Source organism: Chiloscyllium plagiosum, unplaced genomic scaffold (assembly GCF_037043375.1).
Source record: "Chiloscyllium plagiosum isolate Xiang-an unplaced genomic scaffold, Cpla_swu_hap1 HiC_scaffold_24, whole genome shotgun sequence".
Classification (NCBI taxonomy): domain Eukaryota; kingdom Metazoa; phylum Chordata; class Chondrichthyes; order Orectolobiformes; family Hemiscylliidae; genus Chiloscyllium; species Chiloscyllium plagiosum.
The window spans coordinates 8,509,241-8,529,494 of record NW_028270162.1 but is presented as its reverse complement, the minus strand read 5'-3'; the positions used below and the strand labels follow the sequence as shown (position 1 = coordinate 8,529,494).

Sequence of the window (20,254 nt, the reverse complement as noted above, 5' to 3'; positions counted from 1 at the left end):
ATTACTTGAATGGTAAAAGATTATAGCATGCTGCTATGCAGAGGGACCCGAGTGTCCTCGTGCATGAATCACCAGAGGATTGGTCTGTAGGTACAACAATTAGGAAGGCAAATGGAATTTTGTCCTTCATTGCTAAAGGGGTTGAGTTTAAAAGCACAGAGATAATGTATAAGGTGCTGGTGAGGCCACACCTGGAGTATTGTGTGCAGTTTTTGTTTCCTTACCCGAGAAAGGACGTACTAGCACTGGAGAGGGTGAAGAGAAGCTTCTCTAGGTTGATTCTGGAGTTGAGGACAGACTGAGTAGACTGACTTATGAGCACAGACTGAGTAGATTGGGAATATATTCATTGAAATTCATAAGAATGGGGGGGGGGGGGGGAATCTTATAGAAACATATAAAATTACAAAGATAATCGATGAAAAAGAAGATGATAGGATGTTTCCACTGGTAGGTGAAGCTAGGACAAGAGGGCACAGCCTTAAGATTAGAGGGAGCAGATTTAGGACTGAATTGAGAATGAACTTCTTCACCCAGAGGGTTACTAATCTATGGAATTTTTGCACAAAGAAGTATTTGACGCTACTTCAGTAAACGTTTTTAAAGCTAAAGTAGATTGTTTTTGAAAAATAAAGGAATTAAGGGATACGGTGAGAGTCTGGGTAAATGGAGTTGAGTCCATGATCTTGTTGAGTGACAGAGTAGGCTTGATGGGCTGGACAGCCTACTCCTGCTCCTAGTTCTTATGTTCTTCTCAGGGGTAGCACCAAATATAAAAAAAATAGAAAAGTACTACAAATTCAAACTTTCTTTTTTACTAGCAATCAATAGCTTCACCTTGCATTGATTTTCAGCATATTTCAAACTTAACCTTCATTTTTCATTCCAACCCTACCTGCTGACAGAAGCAATTTTTCAATCTGAACAGAAAAAGGAAAATAAATCAAAACAAACATACACATGAAATAAATATCAACATTACCTTTACAACATGCTACTATATAACACTTGAACATAACTAATGCCCAAATACAGAAAAACATAAGGAAAATAGAACAATGAGATAAGATTCAAGAAAGTGGAAGCAGTCATCAAAAACTTGGTTGAAGAATGGCTCGTAGGAGATTTCACTTTTGAAAAAGAAAAATTAAAGATAAATGGGACAGAGTGGTGTAGTGCCTCTGGACCAGCAATCCAGAATCCCAGTAGGTTTGAATTCCACTGTGGCAGCTAGTGAAATCTAAATTCAATAAAAATCTGGATCTAAAACCTGTCTGTCTATAAAGGAAGGGAATCCAAAAGTTTCCAAGCCTCAGTCTCTCATCTCCAATGCCAGGACCAGACTCTCATTCCCCTCCCCTTCTTTGTCAACATTCCAAGGATCGCTCCCTCCCGGACACCCTGGTCTGCTCCTCCTCCATTACTAATACGTCCCAACATCTGCATGTCACTTTTCCATGCAATCGCAGAAGGTGTAATATCTGCCTACTTACTTTCTCCCTCCTCACTATTCAAGGCCTGTCATACCTTCCAGGTGAAGCAGTGATTTATCTCAATTTCATTCATTCTTATCTACTATATTTACTGTTAACAGTATTGTCTCCCCTATATTGGTGGAGACACACATGCTAGGCAGCTGCTTGGTAGAACACTTTCATTCTCTCCACAGAAATAACCTGAGAATCCAGCTGCCTGTCATTTTAACACATTACCATGTTCTCACACCAGTTTTTCTACAGCAGGCCTGCTACAGTGTTCCAGTGAGCTTCAATGCAAGCACAAACAACAGTATTTCAGTTTCAGCTTGGGGACACTGTAGCCTCGAAGACTCGCATCAAATTCAATAACTTCGCAGCCTGATTTTGGTCTTCCACGCTTTTTACCCACCCCCACTTGTATCAAGATATAGGTTGCTTTTAGTACAGCTAACCATTCCCACCTACTCTCAGGTTTATTATCACATTACATGGGTTGCTTTCAACACAACTTGCCCATTCTCTCCTACTCTGCATGCTCATCAATTATTTGGCTTTTCTTCTGTTCTGACCTTTGTTTGTACATCCCTTTCATATCTCTCTCAGGACTCCATCTCTACCAATCTGTTTACCTACACCCCAACTCAAACTTGTCTTCATTAGAGTTCCACTGATTCCTAGCTGCTATCAGTTCTGATAAAGAGTCACTGGACTCAAAACGTTAACTCTGCTTTATCTCTTCACAGATGTGGCCAGACATCCTGGGTTTCACCTGCAATTTCCGTTTTTGTGAAAATCTGCAAGGGTGATGTTAACTGCCTACTCAACATTTATAGAAGGGCAATAAATGCTGACACAGCCAGCAAAGCCCACGTCCCATGAAAGAAAAGGGGAAAAAACATTTTGATGAAAGGATTCCACAGAGTCAGCCTGCACGCTGGTGGTCCAAATGGAAGAGAGATACATAAGACAAAGTAAACACTTGCAGAGATAAGATAAAAGGTTTAGATAAAGGTCAAGGTTTTTAAGAATTAAAATGTTAAATTCATTGGGGAACAGGAAACCATTCTAAGTCAACACATAAGAATGGTGGGAGAGCATGACAGAACAGAACATTTAGGACAAGTTGGAAAAGAGAGACCAACAAGTATAGCAGTGGAATAGTGAGACCCGGAGATAATAAAAGCAGAGGGTAAAATGTGTAATCTTTCAATGGGAAAGACACAGGACCTTAAACCTCGCTCTTGGTTGCAAAGGATATTCTGATAGTCTAGTTTAATTCAAAACAGAGGTTGGAGACACAGTTTGAATTAGTGGCAAGTGAGTAGAGTTTACAGCAATGGCAAGATTACAGCTTCAAACTTCCTCATGTCTAACTGGAGGAAATTATAGCTCATTCATATTGGGATGTCAGCAAACATTCTACAGCACAGAAGCAGAGCAGGAGTCCAAAGCTGCCGTGGAGAGTTAAAGTTCAGTGGTAAGGATTATTAATTAAGTTTAGTGGAGAAGGGAAAGCAAGCGAAGCTATCCTTGCCTATCTTTAGAAAATACTTGGAATTTTTCCCTTCAATATTTACTTTGTAAATGAGTTCTCAGAACATTACACCTCATCTGTGCTTATCATAGAATCCCTACAGTGTGGAAACAGGCCATTTGGTCCAACAAGTCCACACTAACCTGCCAAGAATAATCCACCCAGACCCATTCCCCTACCTTATTACTTGACATTTACCCCTGACTAATGCGCCTAACCTACACATCCCTGAACACTAGGGCAATTTAGCATGACCAATTCACCTAACCTGCACATCTTTAGATCGTGGGAGGAAACTTGAGGAAACCCATGCAGACATGGGGAAAACATGCAAACTCCACACAGACAGACAGTCACCTGAAGCTGGAATCGAGGTGCTATGAGGCAGCAGTGCTAACCACTGAGCCATCATGCTCAATGGTTAACCAACAGGGGACAGAGTTGGAAGAAAAGAAGCATTTTTAGTTTTGCAACTTTTAAATAGTCAAATGCTACAGGGATCAGAGGTGAGGCTGCAATTATTTGTAAGATATATTAAATGACTTGGATGACAGAAGTGAATATATAATTGCTAAGTTTGAGAGTAACTCAAAAAATAGATGAGAAGGCTAGCAGTGCAGAGGCATTTTGAGGTCCTAGTGTATGAATCACAAAATTCCAAGTTCAGCGAGAATTATCGAATGCCTTTATTTCCAAGAGAATGGAGTATAAAAATATAGAACAGTCTTGGTAAAGTTATACAAGGCACTAGTCAGATCACAGCTAGAAGTCAGTGCACAGTTTTAATTATCTTAGCCATGGAAAGATATACTGGCAATGGAGGCAGTCCAGAGAGGTTCACTAAATTTGGAGAAACTTTACAAGGAGAGATTGAGTATTTTCTGCCTGTACTCATTGAGGTTTAGAAAAATAAGAGGAGACCTTATAAAAAAGTAAGATTCTTAGTGGACATTTCAGGGTAGTTGCAGAGAGGTTGTTCCCTTTGTAGGAGTCTAGGACTCTAGGACTTATCCACTTATCCAGGTCATCCACTTCACCAGTACCTATGTTTTTGTTTTTGCCGCTGTTACCTATTATTTACTTATCTATGCTATTTAACTGTGTGATCTGTCTGTATTGCTCGCAAGACAAAGCTTTTCACTTTGCCTCGGTACACATGACATTAAATTTAATTCAATTCACTTAAGACACAGATGAGAAGGAAAATTCATCCTTAGAGGGTGGTAAATCTGTGGAATGCTTTACCAGAGCTGTCAAGACTGGATTGTTAAAATTTTTCAAATGTAGTGGATTTTCAATCATTAAGGGAACCAAAGTTTATACAGATAAGGCAAGTAAATGGAGTTGAGGACTCTGATCAGGCATGATCTCATTGCCTTGTAGAGCCAACTTGATGGGCCGAATACTTCTTTTCCTATGTCTTATGCCCTCATGCCACCCTGGGTTATTGACAGCATTGCTGCCTGCATTTATTTTATCATACTGTCAGTTAGACCTAGTTAATTAACAGCTTCACAAACTTTAAATAAAAATGTTGAACTGCATGACTCTTTACAATCAGAATTTGAGAGAATACTAAAATTCAGATCCTCCTCTAAGAACTAACAACTTAAAATTGACTGAATAATTCAATTTCTCCAGCAAAGAAAAAGCACACATTTCTGAATCTACATAGGCACATACTTTACCTCACCTACTCAAAACAAACGCTGCATAGACACTTTCTTTTAACGTAACCTCCCAACTGATGCATCTTCGATTTGTGAAATTAAAAGGTATTCATATTTTAATTACAAAGATGATTGTGACAAAACATCCAAGAAAGTATTTTTTGGAGGGAATTAAGCAAAGTATAATTTGGTGTGGTTTACTCACCGTTTGTAGTGGTTCCTGTGACAGATGACCCAGATATAGCTACGTCATCAGGAATTCCTTCTTTGTTCCCAGTCGTTACAGTGCACTTTGAATCAGTCAATACGACATCTTGAGTATGGGATGGGGTTTCCATCATTCTACAAAACTTAGCAGTAACAAATGTCACTTTATAGGTCTTCTCACAATGAGCCAAAGGTCACTTCGTGCCATTAAAAGGAAATGTGCTCTGCTGAGGATAATTCACGAGATTGCAAACATTCTGAAAAGCAGCATCATGATCTGTGAACTAGGAAATGTAGCACTTGACTTAGCAGGTTCCAATGCGTCAAGGATTGAGGCCTTTCCTATGCAACTCACGAATAAGATAGTGTAGGCTCTGTGGAAAGACAATGCGCTAAGTAAGTACTTACTATCTGAAACTAATTGACACCAGGAAGTATATGATTATATTATAAATGACAAGGAAACAAAATACAAGTAAACCTGATTGGAGCCTTGCTGGTGAGACAGCAAAGGAACTGAAAGGTGTAAGATCATCCAATGTATTGGTTTGATCCTATCCATTAAACGGATTTAAATTGCAGTGTAAATTCACATTACAACAGTGACTATGCCAACAATAAAACAATTTTCAAGTATTTTGAGACATCGAGGTCATGATAGGCACTAAATAAATCTTTTCAGTATAAGCAGCTCTGCTGGTAAAGCAAGGAATAAAAGTTCTTATTGTACTCATCCTAAGCAGGTGCAATAGTGATTAACATGGGTTAAAAATAATTGAATTACCCCCTCTAGCTTTTCTTTCCACCCTTGATTCCATCAATAACCTAAAATATAAAAACATATATGTTACTATACTATAAATAATGCCCTAGAGTGTAACCTCAATAGTTAGCAGCTTAAACATACATTTGACACATTAGTACAGAAACTTTTATAAATAGATAATAGTGGGCAGCACGGTGGCACAGTGGTTAGCACTGCTACCTCACAGCGCCAGAGACCCGGGTTCAATTCCCGCCTCAGGCGACTGACCGTGTGGAGTTTGCACAATTCTCCCAGTGTCTGCGTGGGTTTCCTCAGGTTTCCTCCCACAGTCCAAAAGTGTGCAGGTTAGGTGAATTGGCCATGCTAAATTGCCCGTAGTGTTAGGTGAAGGGGAATGGGTCTGGGTGGGTTGCGCTTCGGCGGGGTCGGTGTGGACTTGTTGGGCCGAAGGGCCTGCTTCCACACTAAGTAACCTAATCTAACAATAGTATCAGTAAACAGGATTAATATGCATAACAATTAGAGTCATTTCAGGAATAAATTTAAAAAGTTAACTGCAGTTGTTTGTTAAATAGCAATCAGAAGTTTATGGGCTCTGTGTGAGGCCTTGCATATCATCTAATAGATCAGTAGCTTAACTGTTGGTGCTGCATTTCTTTGTCAATACAAGTCCTTTCCATCTCAAAAATTGAAGCCAATTAAACTACTCAAAAACCACATTTCACAATGTGTGCCAACCCCAGTTATCACAGTTTATCACTTATGAAAACCTGTAACTTATGCATTGGCTGTATTCAGACAATTTCAACACCATACTATTTGAGCACCTTTAAAATGTTTCAAGGTACTTTGCAAGAATGTTATCAAATAGAAGTCTGACACCAAAAAAAAATAGGAATATTTGAGCCAAGCTTTAAGGAAATCTTCGTGAGAGTTTGAGGTTCAGTCGTGGAATTCCAGAGCTTAGATCCCACCTGAAGACACAACTGTCAATGGTGGTTTGATGAAAATAGGAGGTGCACATTGGGTCAGAATTGTCACAGCACTAAGATCTCAGTGAATTTGAGAGCTGAAGGAGGTTACACTAAGAGAAAAGATGAAGTCATGCAGAGGTTTGAAGACAAAAATGAACTTTTTAAAACACTGATGTGTCACTGGGCAGGGCTAATGCAAGTCAGTGAGCTCAGGGATTGTGATTAATTGAACTTAAGAGTGAGTTAAGTAATGGCCAGCAGAGCTTTGGATGATTTAAAGCTTCCAGATGGATGGAAAGTTGGTTAGCAAAACATTGGAATAGTCATGTCCAGGGTTAAATAACATACTTTAGGGTTTCAACAGCAGATAAACTGAAATAGGGAGAGATATAATTACAGACTGCTGCACAGAACAAAATCTAGGTATAATACATTCAACAGAAGGTTGAGAATTTCAAAACAGATTGCTTACAAATAATACCAAACCACAGAGTTGAACAGGCATTAGTTCTGATTTACTGGTAAAACTGGCTATCACACTCGTGAGGCTTTTACATGAACACAGAGCACAAGAGTCATAAACATGTACAGCATGGAAGCAGACCCTTCAGTCCAACTTGCCCATGCTGACCAGATATCCCAAATTAATCTAGCCCCATTTGCCAGTATTTGGCCCATGTCCCTCTGAACCTTTCCTATTCATATACACAGTCTTTTAAATGTTGCAATTGTACCAGTCTCCACCATTTCCTTTGGCAGCTCATTCCATGCAAGTAAAACCCTCTGCATGAAAATGTTGCACCTTAGGTCTCTTTTAAATCTTTCCCTTTTCACCTTTAATCTATGCTCTCTACTTTTGAACTCCCACCCCACCCCAGAAATAAGATCTTGTCTATTTACCCTAACCATGCCCCTCATGATTTTATAAACCGCAATAAGGCACCCCTCAGCCTCCGACACTCCAGGGAAAACAGCCCAAACTTATTTCGGCCTCACGCTCTAGCTCAAATCCTCCAAACCTGGCAACATCCTCGTAAATCTTTTCTGGACTCTTTCAAGTTTCACAACATTGTAATCTAATTCTGATCTTCCTCCTATAAGAACAATGTGGAAACAGGCCCTTTGGCCCAACAAGTCCACTCCAACTCTCCGAAGAGCAACCCACCCATACCCATTCCCCTATATTTACACCTTCACCTAACACTATGGGCAGTTTAGCATGGCCAATTCACCTAACCTGCACATCTTTGGACTGTGGGAGGAAACCCACGCACACACGGGGAGAATGTGCAAACTCCACACAGTCAGTCGCTTGAGGCAGGAATTGAACCCGGGTCTCTGGCGCTGTGAGGCAGCAGTGCTAACCACTGTGCACGCAATACTCCAAAAGCAGCCTAACCAATGTCCTGTACTCTCAATGTGACCTCAACTCCTATTCTCAATGCACTGACCAATAAAGGCAAGCATACCAAATGCCTTCTTCACTATCCTATCTACCAGTGACTCCACTTTCAATACACTATGATTCAGGTTGGTAGAGACAATGGCCTGTTAGAGCTTGATTTTAATCTTCAGCTTAATGCACTGCTGCTTCTAGAGAGGATATTGAGCTTTAGAGCTACAGAGTAATGTGAATATCACAGGCAAACAAGGTTATTACTGTTCGCTCCCTAGAATTTAGTCACTTTTTCCCCCTTTTAAAAATGGAATGACTCAACTGTCTGAATCATGTAATGCAAATAATAGTGAAGTAGGATCTTATTACTAGGAAGAAATGAATCATAATTTTAATGAAATGACTTTAAATTAAAGATTACAGTGTAATTCTAACAAGACTGAAAACAGATGATTTTCTTATACATCTGATCAGGCTGTGTCTTAGGAGTAGGACACCTCCTGTTCTACCAAAGAAGAACTTTTTTTTAATTTTTCTACGGTTTCATAATCTTATTTGGTTAAACCCATTATGCTGGGACAGGAAATATCATGAAGAAAGAACTGGAAGTTTATAGTCCACATCAGAAAACAAGAGCAGACTGTTCAGCCCTTCGAGGCTACTCCACTATTCAATATGATTGTTGCTGACCATCCAACTTAGTAGCTTGCTCTCACTTTCTCTCAATATCCTTTATCCAAAGAACTATATATGACTCTTTCTTGAAAACATTTAATGTTTCGATCTCGACCACATTCTGTAGCCGAGAATCTAATAGGCTCAGCACTTTCCAGGTTACAAAATTTTTCTCATCTCAATGAGAAATGGCTTACTCCATATTCTTAAAACTGCAATTCCTGGTTCTGCACCTGGAACACCTTCCTGAGTTTACCCGGTCTGTCCCGTTATAAATTTATAAGCTTTCATGAGATTCTCCCTTCTTCCAACTTCAATTAATATAATCTTGACCAATCTAGTCTCTCTTCAATTCGTTCATCCTACCATCCCATGAATCTGGCTGGTAAATCTTTGATGCACTGCCTCAATACCTAGAGCGTCCTAAGGTGACCAAAACTACAAAAATACTTTAGGTGTAATCTGACCAAGGACTTATACAGTTGCAACAAGACATTCCACTCCTGTACATGAATCCTCACAATGAAGGCTCAACATTCTATTTCGTACCTGTTGTATCTGCATGCTTACTTTCAGCGACTGTTATACAAGGAAAGAGAGGTCTCATTACACCTCCCCCATCCCAACCTACGGCTATTCAGATAATCTGCACTCTTGGTTTGCTAGCAAAGTTAACAAACTCACATTTGCCCACGTTATTATTCATCTGCCACACACTTGCCCTCTTTTAAATCTTCAGTATGCTGCATCCAACAAACCAAGGGAACAAGTATCTTGCTCCTAACAAGTATTTCAAGTTAGCTGTAGTGTGACCAACAAATATGATCCAATTATTCATTCTTTAATTTATCCTTTTTTCTTGTAATTAACCATCTGGCCTATGGCCATCACTGCCTGAACCGGAAACTGGAGGGGAAGGAGAATTTGATCACTGCACCAAACCAGCCTAAATTCTTCTAAGGGAAATCCTCATTTACAAACCGAGTCAGAGAAAGTTAATGGCAACATAGTAATTTATGAAGTTTTGCATTTCTACAGCATATTTCATGACTCAAAATCTCAAAACACTTTACAGCAAAAGGTACTTCTAAATGGTAACTACTGCTGTACTACAGAAACATAGCAGCTTGCTGTGAATAAATTTACAGCTATTAACAGCATTGAGATAGTGTCCATGTATTATTTTCTCCGATATTGACAGAAAGGTAAACATTGGCCAAGACTGCAGAGATTACTCCCCTGCCTTCTATTCTGATAGGTAGAAATAAGATTGTAAAGGGCAAACACCACCAGACCTCATCTGAAATAAGTCACCCAACTAGGCAACACCTCCTCAGTACTACACTAGATGGCCAGCTTTGATTTTTGCTATCAGGTCCTGATGTGGGCTGATTGGTAACCATTGCACTGACTGCATAATCTTTGCTGAGGAGCTTTAGACAATGTACTTGCTGATTTTTTAAAGCCCAGATATTTTCAGTAAGAACATTTATACATGTAATACAATCTTAAATGTTTTGTGCTCAAATCATGATAATGTAACTTCGGCAAAATAAGCATATCAACAATAGGTTCGTTTTCAGACGTTTCGTCACCGTACCAAGTAACATCATCAGTGAGCCTCCGGATGAGACACTGGTGGTACGGCCCGCTTTCTATTTGTGTGTTTAGGCTTCCTTGGGTTAGTGCTGTCATTTCCGGTTCCTTTTCTCAGGGGCTGGTAAATGGGATCCAAGTCAACATGTTTGTTGATAGAGTTCTGGTTGGAATATAGTGTTTCAAGGAATTCTCTGCATGTCTCTGTTTGACTTGTCCTAGGATGGATGTGTTGTCCCAGTCACAGTGGTGTCCTTCCTCATCTGTATGCAAGGATACTTGGGAGAGTGGGTCTTTTTTTTTGTGGCTAATTGATGTTCATGTATCCTGGTAGCTAGTTTTCTGCCAGTTTGCCCAATGTAGTGTTTGCTACAGTTCTTGCAAGGTATTTTGTAAATGACATTAGTTTTGCTTGTTGTCTGAATGGGATATTTCAAGTTCATTAGCTGCTGTTTTAATGCGTTGGTGGGTTTGTGGGCTACCATGATGCCAAAAGATATGAGTAGTCTAGCAGTCATTGCAGAGATGTTTTTGATGTAGGGTAGAATGGCTAGGGTTTCTGGACATGTTTTGTCCTCTTGTATGGGTTTGTTACTGAGAAACCATTGGACGGTGTTCATTGGGTACCCGTTCTTTTTGACGGGTTTGGGTTAGGGAAAGACACCAAGATAGAAGAGGATGAAATAATGGTCTCCTTTGATGTAACAGCCCTGTTCACATCCATCAACATCAACCTGGCCAAGGAAACACTGACTAGACTATTAGAAGAACCAAAGACACATACACCAAACACCACCAATTTCATCAGCAAGGACAATGTCATCACGCTAGTGGACCTATGCCTTACCATCCACTTCACCTTCAACAACAAACCTACAGACAAGACAATGGAACACTCATGGGACCTCCAATATCAGGGTTCTTAGCAGAGACTCAAACAAACAGCTCTGCCAACTATCCGACCCAAACTTTAGGTCCGCTATATGGATGACCTTTGTTATCATTAAACAAAACAAATTTGAGGAAACCGTCAGGACCATCAACTTTACTGGCATAAAGTTCACTAAAGAGGGGGGAAACAACAACAAATTGCCATTCCTAGATGTCACAGTAGAGCGAACAGCCAATGGGGAACTTTAAACCAGTTTTAAAACATCAAAAACGTTTCATTACTTCAACAGTAGAAATCCTCAAAAATCAATTTAGGTTTAAAATTCACAGAAAAGTCTGAAACAGCCATTTAACTATTAACTGGAAATGATCAACAAGACATTGGAAAAATGCCACATTCAAATGTGAAAGACATCATTGATAGGGCTTTTACCAATTCTTACTCAGTACACCAGAATAATCTGTATGAGAATTTGAACATCAATAGAAATTGTCTTCAAATTACTTGGACAGTTGCTTTAGGGAAAAAATTTCCAAGAAACCAAAAGCCCTGGAGGTGATATTTAGCAAATATTGACGAAATGAGAAAACATTATTGGAGAGATGTTGTTGCACGTTCTAACATACTGTCCACTTTAAAAGGTAGCTAACAATATGCTCTTCAGAACAGAAAATCATAGTTTACATTTTTTTAAATCTTTGAATTTGGTATATTTTATCCTTGTTTTTTGCTTTAATTGATCAAGTTAGCTCTCACTAGACAGCAAGTGGAAGGAGTGTAAGGTTTCAATCAAACAAGTCACACCAACTGGCTTTGAATTATACAGCACTGCAGAATGGATTTAAATTAATAATGAGATTTAAACCTGTAACTTTAGGCTGCACACCACTTTTGGAAATAATATCTGCAAGCAAAAGATTCACATTCAATAGTTTTAAAATGCTGTACTTTAAAATCACAGAATATTAATTTTCACATTAACTAACTGTACTGCATATACCTCCAGACAAATAGAAGCTCTGAGTTCCAAAGAGCAATAAGGGTCTATTATCTTGGTCAAAATTGCCCCCTCTTTACTTTTATATAATGTAAAAATCAACTATTTTTTACAGCAAATCCAGATACAAAATAACATTTAGTTGCAACAAATATAAAAGGAGTTCCATTTCACAAGCAAACCTATCATTACAAAGATTGTTTAATATTACATAGAACAGCTTTGAAAATACAACACTTTACAAGTGAACTCAACTTCTGAATCAAGGGTGGCTGTAAATACAAATCACATTAAGACTTGGTTCAAATGTAATAAAAAAATTCCATTGTAAATGCAAACCCTTCTACCAGAGATGGAACAAAATGTTCAGTCAGACACTATTAAATAAATATAAATTAATTGGTTAAATAAATTAATAAGCTTTCTAAACCAACCCATACCACTCAACAATTAATCTATCCCTTTAGGGATACCAGTGTATCAAGGGTTCAAGAACAATTAACTGACTTACTGGAGAATGTGGGCTCTGATCTACCGTTTGTGCCCCTAGAAATGATGATCATGAAAAGAAAGAGTAATCTACTTAGCCTGGAAGACATTTAACAACAGTGTATTAAACTTCACTTGTGATAGATTCGGATTTTATGGTGCATTCATTTAGCAGTGGTCAGATAGTTTTGAACAGACTCTACAGCTACAGCATAAATGCTGTGTTACGTGAACCCAGAGTCAAAAAATGTGACCACTGTCAATTACCCTGAAGAACAGCAGCAAACGGCTTCTGGAGTCAGCCAGAAATACTTTAATCAAGTAAAACTGAGCATAAAAGAATAGTAAGAAATGCTGCCTTAACAACTCAAAACTACAGCAATTCACCCAAAATCCACAAACATCATTGTAAATATCAAGGAAACACTTCCCATGCACAGACTGCAGTAGTACAATGTGACAGATCATCATCTAAAGACGAACAAATTCTGCCTTGGCAGTAATATCTATACCTGGGAAGAACTAAAAACTCCAGACTACCAAAATTGCAGCTTGGCTATTTCTCGTTTTTCCAGTATAACAGCAAGTCCAGCAATTTTTGAATTATGCACATTAGGACATTCGAGAGAGTGTTGAAGGGGACTTGGGGCAAGAGTGGCAATGTATCCATCTCCTTCAATCATTATACAGTGACTAATTGTGGCTGGACTAGGTGGTGTTTCATAACCAGGCATCAACACTCCCAATCAAGGCTCACAAGTTAGTAATTACTATATGAAAGCAATATTGGAGAGCAAAGACTGACTATAGAACAATAACAAACTCATCATCTCAGAAAAGATTAAAAATAAACTACCAAAGTCATCCAACTAATAATAGACTCTGTAAAAACAAGATGAATATCATTTTTAGATCCAAAGAACTAGACCTACAATGCTTTGAGGGCAACTTCACCACCCATCAGCTGTTATGATACAACTAAAATTTCAAACATTTTTTGTAGACATAAATAGGAAAGAAATTAATGTCAAAATAGTTTACTAAAAAGATATACTGCAAGTGTGTGTCACATTACACTTCATACTTCTTGATGTTAAAAGAAGTTGATAGTGACTTATTCTAGATTTTATTGAATTGAAAAGAACCAAAACGTTAAGACTCAAGGTTAAAAGCTTGGGCAGAATGATGTCAGAGAACGAGAAAAAGACAAAGTAAATCAGAAATTAGTGATTTGATGTTAGCAAGTTTGGGTTATGAAAAGGTTGAAGAAAGCTGGAGAAATGCAAAAAAGAATTGTTAAGGGAATTACGGTGAAGACTGCATCAAACTGAAAGTGTAGGAAGAAGACAGTTTGTGCACAATGTATAGGAAGTTTCAGAGAAACAGTGGAAAATTCAGTGCATTGAGATGAGATGACTGAGGAACACTTTTTTAAAATCTCACTTAAATCTTTCAGAGTTGCCCCATTTTAATTGTAATAATCTGCTATACCCACTCTATCTTAACTTTTCACCCCCTTAAACAATAACCTTTTCAAAAATCTAAACATTTCCAGTCACACCTCCAGACCTTATTAAAATAAAGAATTAAAATCTATTAAAATCATTTCAGCTTAGTCTACTGTACAGATTTTGACTTCCAAATGCTACTTTACATCTGTAAAGTACATTTTGAACTATTAAAGAAACTAAAGAACAGGTTTTAGTGGTTACAGTGTAATTTCATTGCAGACTGATTGGAGACCAAAAAAAGCATTTAAGGCAAACAAGGATTTGCATTTATTTGGCACCTGCAACATGAATATTCCAAAGTATTTCATAGAAGCTTTACAAAAATCATTTTAGAAACTAAGCCAAATATTGTATTGGGAGAGATAACAAAAACTTAGTAAATAGATTTCAAAGCTCTACCTTAAGGGAGAAAAGAGAGTTAAAGTCACAGAGAGGATTAGGGAGGATATTTGGGAGTTTAGCAGCTTAGCAGTTGAAAATTCAGCCACCAATGGTGATAAAATTAAAATCAAGGATGCTCAAGAAGCCAGAGTTGAGCAGCACAAGAAATCTTGGGAAGGGTGAAGGTGGTTACAGAGATATAAAAGTACAAACTATGAAGTATGTATGAGAATTTTAAAATCAATTATTTGCAAAATGCTAATTAAGTCAAAACTGACTTTCTGTCTACCTGCAATAACTTGTTTTGTCAAAGTCCAGGAACGGATAGACGAATAAGAACTCAAAACAATAATATATCTATAAATGCTCAACAACTGGATTTCTATGTCTGTGAAAGCAAAGCAAAGTGCTTGAACTTCTTTTTCAAGTTTAAATAATTCAGTGCCACAATATACTGACAAAATTGTCTGGAAACATGAATGGCAATCAACAACTAAATGGTACAAAATTTAGCAGACAAGCAGATCAAAAGAGCTGAGATAATGACTAAGACACATTACTTTTAAATTTCTAGAAAATATGTGGTGATACATCACTTGGTGACAAGATTAAAATCAAAACCATTCCAAGTAATTGAGTAATAATTATAAAAACATTTTGAAAACTTAGGATACAACATTCAAAACTTTAAATGTGGCAGGATACAGAATGTACAATCCAAAAAGATTAGGATTTTAGGAATAACTTCCAGCCATCATGTACTACCTTCGGAGAAATCTAGTTTCAAAGCCCCACATATATAATGGTCCATAAGAATGTTACTACAGCTACATAAAAGAAATTTCCCAATGTCATATCTAATAAAATACACCAGACAATGTTTAACATACGCTAGAACTAAAAGCAGGCTAATAGAATTGGACTTGTATTGTAACTTTCATGACCTCAGGATATCCCAAAACATTTTACAGTCAATGAGACACTTCTGCATTATGATACAGGAAATATCAATGTACATGTGATGTTGCAAAGTATACTTGCTAGCTCAAAAATTACATTCCACCATGCAGTCAAAAACAACCACCATTGTGATGTATACAACACATTATATTTTTAAAAGTGCTTGATGCATCCAACCTCGAAGTTAAAGAATTCTGAATAGAATTGGTGATCACTGATAAAATACCATAATCTAAAATTAATATGTTGCATTAAACTCTCAATGGTTTCTTTGGATTTACCAGCGAGTGACAAAGGAACATATGAAATAGGAGCCGGAGTTGGCAATTCAGTCCCTTCGAGCCTACTCCACCATATAATATGACCTTGGTTGATTTTATCCTGGTATCCACTCCATTTTCCTTCTTGCTCCCCAAAGCCTTTATCCTGCTTTTCATAAGAAACATATCTATTTCATTCTTGACTCTGATTCATTCAGCCTCCACTACACTCTGGTGCAGGAATTCAACAGATTTACAATTGTCAGGAGTAGTTTTTCTGCATCTGTTTTGAACCCACCCCTTTCTTATTCTATATCTATAACTTCTGGTTCTAGACTGTCCCACAATGGAAAACATCTGCCCAACGTCATTTTATCAAACCCCTTCAGCATTTTCTACACTTCTATCAGATCCACTCCCCCATTCTTCTGAACTCCAGTGATCATAAGCCCAAGCTATTCAACTGTTTCTTGTACAACAGTCCTTTCATCCCTGAAATCAACCTGGTGAACCTTCTATGAACTGCCTCCAGTGGCACTACATCCTTTCTTGAAGACACCAAATCTGGACACTGTACTCCAGGTGTGATTTCACCAACATCTTGTAATATTGTAATAAGACTTTACTTCTATAATCCAGTCGTTTTGCAATAAATGCCAATATTGTGGGCGGCACAGTGGCACAGTGGTTAGCACTGCTGCCTCACAGCGCCAGAGACCCGGGTTCAATTCCCGCCTCAGGCGACTGACTGTGTGGAGTTTGCACGTTCTCCCCGTGTCTGCGTGGGTTTCCTCCGGGTGCTCCGGTTTCCTCCCACAGTCACAAAGATGTGCAGGGTCAGGTGAATTGGCCATGCTAAATTGCCCGTAGTGTTAGATAAGGGGTAAATGTAGGGGTATGGGTGGGTTTCGCTTCGGCGGGTCGGTGTGGACTTGTTGGGCCGAAGGGCCTGTTTCCACACTGTAATCTAATCTAATCTAAAAAAAAAATTCCATTTGCCTTTCTTACTATATGCTACACCTGCATATCCACTTTCTGCAATTCATAGACAAGGACATACAAGATAATTTATTCTTATTTTTCCAGCCAAAATGGAAACCACATTAAACTCCATCATCCAGATCCTGGCCCATTCTCCTAGAATATCAATATTCGCCCTTAAACTCCCTCATTATAGCCTGTTTCCCCACATATTTTAGTATCTTCTGAGCACTTTGTATTGTTACAGTCTTTCCCTACTTGCAGATCATTTACATAGATGGTCAATAGTTGACGTCCACGTAACGAACCCTGTGGCACCCTACTAGGTACAGTTCACCATCCAGAGAAGGACCTGGTTATCCCAATGCTCTGCTGTCTGTCAGTCAGTCAATCCCCTTTTCAAGCCAATATTCTACTTCTAACCCCCAGACCTAACTTTCTGGATCAGTCTTTTATTTGGCATCTTGTCAAATGGCTTCTGTAAATAAAAGATCCAGATAGAGCAAAAGCCTCAAGGTTTCTATCAGACCTCAGCCACCCTCAGTATTTATAATCTGAAGTCTCCCTCTTAGTGCATTGACATGAAACTAACTTGACCATAGGCAATGTAGCAACTAGTGGGTCTCAAGTTTGGAAAGTTGGAGCGACGAATCAACTAGACAGTGTCAACCACAATCACTCTCCAGTGACAGGATAAGTTCTAGGAGATATATTCCCACACAAATATGTGTGGGAATTTGTGAACATCATGTGACCATCAGCCACTTGAGAACAGATAGCAGTAGTTTGGGAACTTAAAAACGGAAAAGGAAAAAAGAAAGAGGTGAGATGTTTGTCAGAGAATTAGGATGAGCATTTTAAGCAGCTCCCAGTTATAAGATCAGCATTGCAAATAAGAGATTTGGGTATTACTATGGTAAGAATTTTTCATCAGCAGAGTTTTTTCATTCCCAAGCTGCCTCAGCAATGGAGAGGTTTTATTTTGAAGTTACATGAGAAAAAATAGGCTGAGTCTGGACAGATGGATCACTAAAAGCAGAAAGAAAATGACGGTAGCAGCACAGACCTATACCAAAGCAATACAAGATTCTCACTACCCCACTTAGAGGAAATGAACAAGTATTGGTTTGTCTAATAAAGAGAGGGAGACTTCAAACTGTAGTTACTGAGGGTATGTAACCTGAGGGAAATTGATGAATGTAGCTCAGTTGTCAACAACACAATGGCTAGGGGCAGTGACCTTAAATAATGAATTAATCAATTTCCTGATATGAAGAAAGAGCAAAATGGCAGGGGACCAAAGCCAAATCGTTCATTGTGACATAGTAATAGTTGAAACTGAAAGGAGATATAGAAGTCTTAAGTTTAACTAGAAAGAGATTATACAAGCTGCTCAGAAGCACAATGCATCCTAAGGACTCTATGTGCCAGAGCAGAATTCCAGAAGTTCACAGCACTGATAACACAATGCTGAAGCCTATACTGATTTCACAAGTTACCCCAGCATTTCAAAAGTGAGGAATGATTTGAAAATAAAAAGCAGCTTCAATATCTAGAAGGTGGAAATTAAGAACAAGGACACATTTAGGAAATTCTTCTAGATGGGAGAGAACTTTTAAGATTCAAAAACAGACAGTACAAGAGTCAGAAACAGTTGAAGTTTTAAAATGATCTGAATTCAGGGTAAAGTTGTTAATCATTTACTTTTGTGGGGGTCAAGAGTGTGATGCTGGAAAAGCACAGCAGGTCAGGAGCAAGAGAATTGATATTTCAGGCACAAGCCTTTCATCAGGAATGAAGCTTGTGGGCAGGTGGGGTTGGGGAAAGGTAGCCAAGGTAGATGAAGGTGGAGGAGAAGGTGGTTGGTCGGAGGGTGGAGTGGATAGATGGGAAAGGTGATGGACAGGTTGAGAGGGCGGTGCCAAGTTGGAGGCTTGGGACTGGGGTAATGAGGGGTAGGGGTGAGATGGGCAGTGAGGAAACTGGTGAAACCCATATTGATCCCATTTGGTTGCAGGGCCCCAAGGTGGAACATGAAGCATTATTGCTCCCGGTGTCTTCAAACGGACCCCACCACCAGAGAGTTTTTTTCCCTCCCCATCCCTATCAGCGTTTGGAGAGACCATTCCTTCTGCAACTCCCTTGTCAGACCCACGCTCCCCACCAGCCCACACCCAACTCCCAGTATCTTCCCCTGCAACCACAAGTAGTGCAAAACCTGCACCCACACTTCCCACTTCACCAACAACCAAGGCCCCAAAGAATCCTTCCACATCTGGCAAAATTTCTCTGTACCTCCACCAATGTATCAGTTGCACTCAATGTGGTCTCCTCTACATCAGGAGGCAGGATGCCAACTTGCAGATCATTTCAGAGGACATCTCTGGGACACCTGCACCAACCAATCCCACTGCCCCGTGCCTGAACATTTCAACTCCCCTTCCCACTCTGCCAAGAACACGCAGGTCCTGGGCCTCCTCCATCGCCTGAAGAAAGAACATCTCATATACTGCCTTGGAACCCTGCAACCACACGGGATCAATGTGGATTTCACCAGTTTCCTCATTTTCCCTCCCTCCACATTATCCCAGTCCCAAGCCTCCAATCCAACACTGCCCTCCTGATCCATCCATCATCTTTCCCATCTATCATTTCCACCCTCCTCTCTGACCTATCACCTTCTCCCCCACTTTCATCTACCCATCACATTCTCAACCATCCCCCTCCCATTTACCTCAACCCCCTGGCCCACAAACCTCATTCCTGATGAAGGCTTATGCCAGAAATGTTAATTCTCCTGTTTGGAAGCTGCCTGACCTGCTGTGCTTTTCCAGCACCACACTCTTGACTTTGATCTCCAGCATCTGCAGTCTTTACTTTCTTATAATCATTTACTTTGGTTAGATAATATCGTCAGCACATAGAAAACAAATGCTGAACAATGAAATCATCAATAGGGGAGATTAAACATTAAATGACAAGCAATTTAGATTTTATTTGAAACCTAGGAAAAGATGACAAATATAGATGGCATTAATGAGGTGCAGCAAGAGAAGGATAAAATCTTCACCATATATCAAATTCAGATGTTTCAAAGGAATACAAGCAAATAACAACTTACAAAAGCATAATGACCACTGATCATACATTTGATTCAAATCAAACATCCTTTGTCAGTTTAAAAATATATAACTTTATAATAATTTTTCACTACTACAAATATCTAAACAGACAAAGGATTGCAGATGCCGAAACAAAAACATATTGCTGGAGAAAAAACTCAGGTTAAGCAGCATTCCCACAGAAAGCAGAATCAACATCTTCAGAGCAGGAGTCACTGACCCGAAATGTTGACTCTACCTTCTCTCCACAGATCCTGTCGGATCTAAGTTTCTCCAGCAATTTTTGCTTTGTTTACTACAAAAAGCTATTTAGCTAAAGGCAATTGTAACGTATACTAATGGAATGCGATGGTAAATAGAGCGTC

General features: G+C 39.0%; 1 protein-coding gene across 3 annotated transcripts in view; it reads right to left on the bottom strand.

The window, feature by feature from the left end:
* golga3 (golgin A3) overlaps window positions 1-20,254 on the bottom strand; it is a 77,362-nt gene that overhangs the window by 56,413 nt on the left and 695 nt on the right. For all 3 annotated transcript variants that reach the window (XM_043715436.2, XM_043715439.2, XM_043715440.2), the window contains exon 2: window positions 4,888-5,263. In XM_043715436.2, the coding sequence (XP_043571371.2) occupies window positions 4,888-5,023 (136 nt within the window). In that variant the 5' untranslated portion in view covers window positions 5,024-5,263. The remainder of the gene's footprint in view (window positions 1-4,887; window positions 5,264-20,254) is intronic.